At 41.8% G+C, this 9,767-nt stretch overlaps 1 protein-coding gene across 1 annotated transcript in view; it reads left to right on the top strand.

Annotated features, from left to right (window-relative positions):
* The window catches only part of UBE2B (ubiquitin conjugating enzyme E2 B), a 19,400-nt gene extending 10,426 nt beyond the window's left edge, over positions 1-8,974 (top strand). Inside the window, exons 5-6 of the mRNA XM_017871979.1 lie at positions 6,030-6,118; positions 7,669-8,974. Of these exons, the coding sequence (XP_017727468.1) occupies positions 6,030-6,118; positions 7,669-7,797 (218 nt within the window). The 3' untranslated portion in view covers positions 7,798-8,974. The remainder of the gene's footprint in view (positions 1-6,029; positions 6,119-7,668) is intronic.
* Positions 8,975-9,767: the final 793 nt, after the last annotated feature.

Raw genomic sequence — 9,767 nt, 5'->3', positions numbered from 1 at the left:
GAAGCAGTGATCTCTAGGAGTTGACATGGGTTCTTCTCTAAGGGGGTGTTTTCTTTTTTCTTTTTTTGAGAAAAAGACTCGCTCTGTCACACAGGCTGGAGTACAGTGGTGTGATCTTGACTCACTGCAACCATTACCTCCTGGGTTCAAGTGATCTTTAGCCTCAGCCTCCTGAGTAGCTGGGACTGCAGATGTGTGCCACCATACCCAGCTAATTTTTTTTTTTTTTTTTTTTTTTTAGACACAGTCTTGCTCTATTGGCCAGGCTGGAGTGCAGTGGCATGATCTCAGCTCACTGCAACCTCTGCTTCCCAGGTTCAAGTGATTCTCCTGCCTCAGCCTCCCAAGTAGCTTCATACCCAGCTAATTTTTATATTTTTAGTAGAGATGGGGTTTCACCATGTTGGCCAGGCTGATCTTGAACTCCTGACCTCAGGTGATCTGCCTGCCTTGGCCTCCCAAGTGTTAGGATCACGGGTGTGAGCTGCTGTGCCTGGCCTGAAAATAAATCTTTCCAGATACTAATTATTTTTTTACTGAGTTTTTTGTTTGTTTTTTTTAATTGCTGCATAACAAATAGACTAAGTTTTTTAAATGTGGGGATAACTGGGTCAGAGGCTTGTGTGTTTTTAAAGCTTTAATACCATTTTCAATTTTTTTCCTTCAGTGGAATTGTTCTCATTTTCACTTGGTAGAGTAGTTTGTTACTACTCTTCATTAAATGATGGCTAATTACTTTGTAATACATTTGGTCTTCCTTGACATCTTGCTGTTTACATCTATTATTTATATTTCTGGATTATTAATTACCACGTGAAAGACTTCTCCAAATTCTTGAAGCTCCTCTTCAGTTCTACAGCCTTTGCTCATTTAAATGTGGTGTTCCCCATCAGCCAACTCACTTTCAAGAACATCATTTTCAGAGGTCCTCTTGGTCATGTCTCTAGTACTGCAGAATACATTATAGAGCTCCCTACCCAGAGGACAGATGTGTTTTGTTTGTGTCTGGAATCAAGATGACTTTCCAGTAATAGATACTACCTTTGGCGCTTCATTGCTGTGAAGTTGCTTTTTCATTCTAGTTGCCTTTTTTGCTTTTTTTTTTTGGTCTGACACGGGTTTAATTTTATTTTCTGTTTCTCTTTTGGGGGAAGTTCCTAAGTCATTTACCATTTATTCCACTGTAGCTTTATCTTGCTTAGACTTGTTATTGAGTCAAACCAAACCAGTTATGGTAAGAGGGTCTTTAAATCAAAGTGGGAAAGACTGTAGAATGAGTAAGGGGTATAAGTGTAGGGTTATCAACTTAAGCAAATTTTTTTTTTTTTTTTTTTTTTTTTTGAGACGGAGTCTCGCTCTGTTGCCCAGGCTGGAGTGCAGTGGCCGGATCTCAGCTCACTGCAAGCTCCGCCTCCCGGGTTTACGCCATTCTCCTGCCTCAGCCTCCCAAGTAGCTGGGACTACAGGCGCCCGCCAACTCACCCGGCTAGTTTTTTGTATTTTTTAGTAGAGACGGGGTTTCGCCGTGTTAGCTAGGTTGGTCTCGATCTCCTGACCTCGCGATCCACCCGTCTCGGCCTCCCAAAGTGCTGGGATTACAGGCTTGAGCCACCGCGCCCGGCCAACTTAAGCAAATTTTTAAGAAAACACAGTGTATTTGGTTTTCACATCTCTTCATATTTATAGCATGGTTTCCCTTTTTTTCTGTTACGAGTCCTTTTTTATAATTTAACTTTCTGGTTTACTTTTTTAAAAACATTTATTGAAATATAATTTACACACCAAGCTGTTCACCCACTTAAATTGTACAGCTCAAATGGTTTTTAGCATAGTCACAACCATTACCATGACCACTTTAAAACCAACAAAAGCCCCATAACTATTATCTTAGCAGTCAACTGTGTTTGTCCTAACCCTCCCCACTTCAGTCCTAGGGTAACCCCTAATCTGTTTTCCCTCTAGATTTGACTATTCTGGACATTTCATATAAACGGAGTCTTACAACATGTGGTCCTTTGTGACTAACTTCTGTCACCCAGCATGAAGTTTTCAAGGCTCATCTATGTTGTGACATAATAGTATTTGTGATTCATTTTTTATTGCTGAATAATATTCCATTGTATGGATATTCTGTATTTTGTTCATTCATCAGTTGATAAGATGTTTTGAGTTCTGGTTTACTTTTGGAATCTCAGAAATAGTTACTCAGAACTTTAAAATTGTTTTATACTTCTATGGGTTTTACACAGTTGCCAATTTTTGCTTTAGGCGGCTAAGTTTGATGTTTTTGTGGGATGGACAGTAAGTTGGCTTTGAAGCTGAGAGATCTAGGCTAAGGCCAGTGATTGGAAGTACTGAGCACATGGATGGTAACTGAGGCCACAGGAGTAAATAATATTGCCCAGTGTGTGTATAAAGGGTAAGAAGGAAAAAGGCCTATGATAGAGTCTGGAAGAATCACAGTGTTTAAGTGTGATTTGCTCCCCACTCCCTGTTATGGTTTGCTCCATGAAGTGGTATCTGTAACATTTAAATGCATTTACCCTTTGTTATACATAGCAGCTCACTTCTAGACATTTTTTCTACAGATAGTCTCACAGTTGGGCAAATATTTATATTCATTGCTTGTATTTTCACAGAATCAGTCTAAAAGGGGAAGAACCCTCCCAGATGTTCAGGACTTTTGATACCTGTCACTTGATTTTTTTTTAATGAAAGGAATATGTATACTCATTGCACAAATAAATCATAAACACAAGGAAGGATAAAGAAAATAAGATAGGCCAGTCACGGTGGCTCACGTCTGTAATCCTAGCACTTTGGGAGGCTGAGGCAGGTGGATCACGAGATCAGGAGTTCGAGACCAGCCTGGCCAGCATAGTGAAACCCTGTCTCTAATAAAATATAAAAAATTTACCGGGCATGGTGACATGTGCCTGTAATCCCAGCTACTTGGGAGGCTGAGGCAGGAGAATTGCTTGAACCCGGGAGGCGGAGGTTGCAGTGAGCCGAGATTGCGCCACTGCACTCCAGCCTGGGTGACAGAGCCAGACTCCATCTCAAAAAAAAAAAAAAAAAAAGGATCATCCGCTGGGCGCAGTGGCTCACGCCTGTAATCCCAGCATTTTCGGAGACTGAGGCAGGCAGATCACCTGAGGTCAGGAATTTGAGACTAGCTTGGCCAACATGGTAAAACCCCATCTCTACTAAAAATACAAAAATTAGCTGGGTGTGGTTGTACGTGCCTGTGACCCCAGCTACTCGGGAGGTTGAGGCAGGAGAGTTGCTTGAACCCAAGAGGTAGAGGTTGCAGTGAGCTGAGTTCTCACCACTGCACTCCAGCCTGGACAATAGACCGAGAATCCATCTGAAAAAAAAAAAAGGCCGGGCACGGTGGCTCATGCCAGCACTTTGGGAGGCTGAGACGGGTGGATCACCTGAGGTCAGGAGTTCAAGACCAGCCTGGCCAACATGGTGAAACCACGTCTCTACTAAAAATGCAAAAATTAGCTGGGCATGGTGTCGGGCACCTGCAATCCCAGCTACGTGGGAGGCTGAGGCAGGAGAATCCCTTGAACCTGGGAGGCGGAGGTTGCAGTGAGTCGAGATTGCACCATTATACTCCATCCTGGGCAACAAGAGCAAAACTATGTCTCAAAAAAAAAACAAAAGGACAAGAAAATAAGATCATCCATAACCCTACTATTACAAATATCTACTACTTACATTTTGACATTCAGTCTTACGAATGTTTTTGTGACTACATATACTTTAAATGAATTCATATAAAACTTTTAATCACAATAGGGAATTATAAATAAAACATATTTTAAGGTAATATTCTGTGGATGTCTTACTCTATAAACAGTAGATATGTGTCATTTCTGGTGTTTGTGTTGCTATTGTTTATATGAATGTATCAGTCATTGTTTATTTAGCCAGTTCCCTCTTTTATGGACCACAAGGTAGTTTTCAGTTTTTCACTTTTTTTTTTTTTTTTTTTTGAGATAGAGTCTTGCTCTATTGCCCAGGCTGGAGTGCAGTGGCACGATCTCGGCTTACTGCAACCTCTGCCTCATGGGTTCAAGCAGTTCTCCTGCCTCAGCCTCCTGAGTAGCTGGGACTATAGGCGTGCACTACCATGCCTGGCTAATTTTTGTATTTGTAGTAGAGACGGGGTTTCACCATTCTGGCCAGGCTGGTCTGGAACTCATGACCTCATGATCCACCCGCCTCGGCCTCAAAATGCTGGGATTACAGGCGTGAGCCAGTGCACCTGGCTTTCTACTCTTATAAGTAGTAGTATAGTGAACAACCTGTAAGTCAATCTTCATGCATATCTACGTTTATTTCCTTAATTTCTAAGAGTGTAATTGCTATGTCAAAAATAAGCAGTTTTTTAAAAGCTTTAAGAATATTTAGAAATATGGAATTTAAATAGATTGCTAAATCATGTGTGTTGAAGAAATTTAACTCAAAGCCTCCTGATTGTAACATGCTGTGAAAGAACATGAAAATGAATCTTAGTTCATTTTCTGCTACAACAGAATAGCAGGGACTGATAATTTGTAAACAATAGTAGTTTGTTTGGCTCATGGTTCTGGAGACTGGGAAGTCCAAGAGCATGGCACCGACACCTAAGCAAGGTCCTTGGTGCTGTGACATCCCATGGTGGAAGGCAGAATGACAAGTGAGCACACAAGACATGAGAAACAGTGCCAGACTCATCCTATTATCTGGAGTCCACTCCTGCCATCAGTGCTCATGACCTAAGCACTTCTTTTTTTTTTTTTTTTTTTTTTTTTTTGAACGGAGTCTCGCTGTTGTTCACCCAGAGCTGGGTGCTGTGCCGGATCTCAGCTCACTGCAGCCCCTCCCGGGTTCAGGCCATTCTCATGTCTCAGGCCTCCCGAGTAGTGGGACTACAGGCGCGCCACGTCGCCCGGTAGTTTTTTGTAGTTTTTAGTAGAGACGGGGTTTCACCGTGGTTAGCCAGGATGGTTCTCGATCTCGCCGACTCGTGATCCGCCCGTCTCTGGCTCCAACAGTGCTGGGATTACAGGCTTGAGCCACCGCGCCCGGCGCCTAAGACTTCTTAACGGGTCCCACTTCGTCAACAGTGTATTACAGTGGCCAATTTAAATTTTCTTTTTTTTTTTTTCTAACTTAATTTTTTTTATTTTTATTTTTTGAGGAAGAGTCTTACCCTTGTCATCCAGGACTGGAGTGCAGTGGTGTGATCTCGGCCTCACGCAACTCTGCCTCCTGAGTTCAAAGCGATTCTCCTGCTCAGCCTCCGAGTAGCTGGGATTACAGGCATGCGCGCACCATGCCATGCTCCCCCGGCTAATTTTTATTTTTTATGTAGAGACGGGGTTTCACCATGTTGGCCAGGTTGGTCTCAAACTCCTGACTCAGGTGATCCACCCGCCTCAGCCTCCCCAAAGTGCTTGGGATTACCGGCATGAGCTACCGCGCCCGGCCTCCAGCAATTACATTTCAACATGAGTTTTGGAGGGAACATTCAAACTATAGCAGGTGCAGAATAAGAGACCTTAGTTTTTGGCTGGGCGCGGTGGCTCAAGCCTGTAATCCCAGCACTTTGGGAGGCCGAGGCGGGCGGATCACAAGGTCAGGAGGTCAAGACCATCCTGGCTAACACAGTGAAACCCCGTCTCCGCTTAAAAAATACAAAAAATTAGCCGGGCGAGATGGCGGCGCCTGTAGTCCCAGCTACTCGGGAGGCTGAGGCAGCAGAATGGCGTGGACCCGGGAGGCGGAGCTTGCAGTGAGCTGAGATCCGGCCACTGCACTCCAGCCTGGGCGACAGAGCGAGACTCCGTCTCAAAAAAAAAAAAAAAAAAAAAAACCTTAGTTTTAAGACAGGTTTTCCTTTGATACAGAAGAATTTATTTATTACCTAATATTTAAAACATCTAAGCCAAGCATTCTGTTTGTGGTAAAGATTTCTCTTAACTGTTAGATATGACAAAGTGAATGTGTAACCAATTTTAGTGTTGTCTTTGCAGTGTATGCTGATGGTAGCATATGTTTAGATATCCTTCAGAATCGATGGAGTCCAACATACGATGTATCTTCTATCTTAACTTCAATTCAGGTAAGTGTGTGTAAGGATGTATTATAATTTGTCAGTATTCTGTAGGATACAGTCAGCTCCTTTAGGAGCACTGTAACCTGCTTCGCACACAGGTAACCAATGGCAGAGCTTGGACAAGAATCCATGCTTTTCAGCTAACTTCTCTTTCAGTAGTGCCTGCATGGGATCCAGTCTGCAGTCCCTTTCCTGATTGTGTAAGTTGTATGTTCTCACAGGTCAGACCTAATTTGTGTCCGTGAAGCAAAGTTTTTTCTGTCACACTTCTTTAATTCTGGTCTTTTTTTTTTTTTTTTTTTTTGAGACAAGAGTCTTGCTCTGTTGCCCAGGCTGGAGTGCAGTGGCTCAATACTGGCTCACTGCAACCTCTGCCTCCCAGGTTCAAGTGATTCTCCTGCCTCAGCCTCCTGAATAGCTGGGACTACAGGCATATGCCACTATGCCCAGCTAAGTTTTTTGTATTTTTAGTAGAGATGGGGTTTCACAATGTTAGCCAGGATGGTCTCGATCCAACCTCATGATCCGCTCACCTCAGCCTCCCAAAGTGTTGGGATTACAGGCGTGAGCTACTGTGCCAGGCCAATTCTGGTCATCGTACAAGCATTGTTTTTCAACCTTCCTATCTCACTCTTTTCCTGCTAAATGTATATGTTTTGTTGATTAAAGGAAATAAGACATCCCCCAACTTTTACTGTCAGACATTTGCAAAGTAACTGCAGTAGTAGAGTTTAACCTTGGAAAATGTTGGATACTGACAGATTTATTGATATTATATCTTAACCAAATTAAGCTGTTCATTTCCTTGGTTTAATGAGAAAATCTCAATATGCTTAAGAATATTCTTTTCTGATTTCTTTGAAATTATTTTTTTCTTTTTCTTTTTTCTTTTTTTTTGAGACGGAATTTCACCCTTGTTGCCCAGGCTGCAGTGCAGTGGCGCAGTCTTGGCTCACCACTACCTCTGTCTCCCGGGTTCAAGCAATTCTTCTGCCTCAGCCTCCTGAGTAGCTGGGATTACAGGCATATGCCACCACACCTGGCTAATTTTGTATTTTTAGAAATTACGGGGTTTTCTTCACGTTGGTCAGGCTGGTCTCGAACTCTCTACCTCAGGTGATCTGCCCACCTCGGCCTCCTACAGTGCTGGGATTACAGGCATGAGCCACCACACCTGACCTCTTTTTCTTTTTAAATAGAAACAGGGTTTCCCTATGTTGCCCAGGCTGATCTTGAACTGCTGGGCTCAAGGGATCCTCCTGCCTTGGCCTCCCAAAGTGTTAGGATAACAGGCGCGAGCCACTGTACCCAGCCGAAATTGTAGGTCTTGGCAATTGAGAACATTATTTCCGAAGCTTAAGTTCCTTAGCAGCAGGAAACCTCATAGGATTTATCAAATCATTTCTAAAAGTATTTAGACCCAAAATTATATGACATGTTAATCTCTGAAGTAATTTATTGTTTTGTATAACTTCTCTGTAATATATTCCATATCTGACCCCTGTTAGTATAAAGAATAACTAAGCAAATCTGTTTTTTCTTTTCTTTCCTCCTAGTCTCTGCTGGATGAACCGAATCCTAACAGTCCAGCCAATAGCCAGGCAGCACAGCTTTATCAGGAAAACAAACGAGAATATGAGAAAAGAGTTTCGGCCATTGTTGAACAAAGCTGGAATGATTCATAATAGACAACTGGTCTGTTAATCTTTTTCATCATTGTTGTGTATAATTTACCTCTCAGTAGAAAGGCTAACAAATTTTAAGTGCCACAGGTTTTAAGGATTCTGCAGAAAAAAAAGAAAAAAGTCCTTCAGTTTAGAACCTACAAAAGCTTGTGTATCTTGATTAATGTACTTTTTATTGCATGGTGTGAACTAAGTTATTGCTGCATAAATTTGTAATATATCCTGTTTGTATTTTTTTCCAAGTGTATAATGTTGGTGTGGAGTTTTCATGACAGAATATACACATTTTGTAAATCTGTACTTTTTTCAAATATTGAATGCCTTATTTTGAATTCTTTAGATTTTAAATTGGAGAAAAGCACTTAAAGTTTTTTATATATGAATATTACATGTAAAGCTGTTAAAATACATAACTTCAGTGCAAGAGACTTTGTCACTTATTTCCTTATGTGTGTAGGAGGGGTTAATAAGTCTCTAGCTCTCCATCTATTGATAGTTTCATTTACAATTTCAAAAGAACATTCTTACATTTTATCAAGGAAGTCTTCAAATTTGATTCTAAATAGCAACTATAATCTCCAACTTTATTTTGAATGTACCTATATTAGTTTCAATTGAGTAATTCTAGACATAACTGGTTTGGTTCTGTCCAACTCTGTATTTAGGCCATTTGTTAGTTTCTTCATGCATTACTTACTGTTAAAACTGTACCTTTTGCGGTTTCACAGTTGGCACTTCTGCCACGAGCAGAGAACTGATGCGACTTGTTTTGCTGCTTGGTAGCACTTTTAAAAATTTTTGATTAATGAAGAAAGTAAAACCATAAACATTTGCCAAAAATTCATGCCCCAGTATTAGCAATGAATTGATTGCATTGGTTTGAGAAAGGCACATCTTGGAGGGAAATCTTGGTGTAACTTAAATATTTGAAAATTACCTTTAATGCAATGCATATCTGTTTATTCTGGGAAATGTTTTAATGCCAGGGCCTGCCGAGTTGCTGCTTCTTGTGGAGATTTTTTTTTTCTTTTTAATCTCCTGAGTTGTATAAAAGTTGTACTGCATCTTAGTTTACTGGATAAATTTAAAACACAGTATTGTAGAAAGCTAATACAAAACTATCCTATGCCTTCAAATAGTATAGAAAATGGAAAATATACAAGTAAATTCTGTTGAACCACCTGTGTAGTCTCTCTAGTAGATAAAACAGCTATTTCAGTAACCCCAGGAGTTTCTTGTCATATCCATAAGATTGGGTTACAGTATGGCAATATCTGCAGCTTCTATTCATTATGCAATGTTTAACATTGATTAGATAAATGATTATGGGCTGGGCCAGGTGGCTCCCACTTGTAATCCCAGCACTTTGGGAGACAAAGGCGGGAGGATCACTTGAGGCCAGGACTTCGAGACCAGCCAGGGCAACATAATAAGACTTTGTCTCTACTTTAAATTTTTATAAAATCAATTGGGCATAGTGGCGCTTGCCTGTAGTCACAGCTACTTAGGAGGCTGAGGTGGCAGAATAGCTTGTGCCTAGGAAGTTGAGGCTGCAGTGAGCTGTGATTATGCCATTGCACTCCAGCCTGGGTGACAGAGCAATACCCCGTCTTAAAAAATAAAAGCGGCCAGGCGCCGTGGCTCAAGCCTGTAATCCCAGCACTTTGGGAGGCCGAGGCGGGCGGATCACGAGGTCAGGAGATCGAGACCATCCTGGCTAACACGGTGAAACCCCGTCTCTACTAAAATACAAAAAACTAGCCGGGCGAGGTGGCGGGCGCCTGTAGTCCCAGCTACTCGGGAGGCTGAGGCAGGAGAATGGCGTGAACCCGGGAGGCGGAGCTTGCAGTGAGCTGAGATCCGGCCACTGCACTCCAGCCCCGGCGACAGAGCGAGACTCCGTCTCAAAAAAAAATAAAATAAAATAAAAGCTATTACTTGGCAAATTCTGGGGTAAGTGTATGATCTTA

The sequence above is a fragment of the Rhinopithecus bieti genome, unplaced genomic scaffold (assembly GCF_001698545.2).
Source record: "Rhinopithecus bieti isolate Rb0 unplaced genomic scaffold, ASM169854v2 scaffold_5889, whole genome shotgun sequence".
In the NCBI taxonomy this organism is placed as follows: domain Eukaryota; kingdom Metazoa; phylum Chordata; class Mammalia; order Primates; family Cercopithecidae; genus Rhinopithecus; species Rhinopithecus bieti.
Note: the sequence above shows the minus strand (reverse complement) of the source record. Positions and strands in the feature narration are given on the sequence as shown.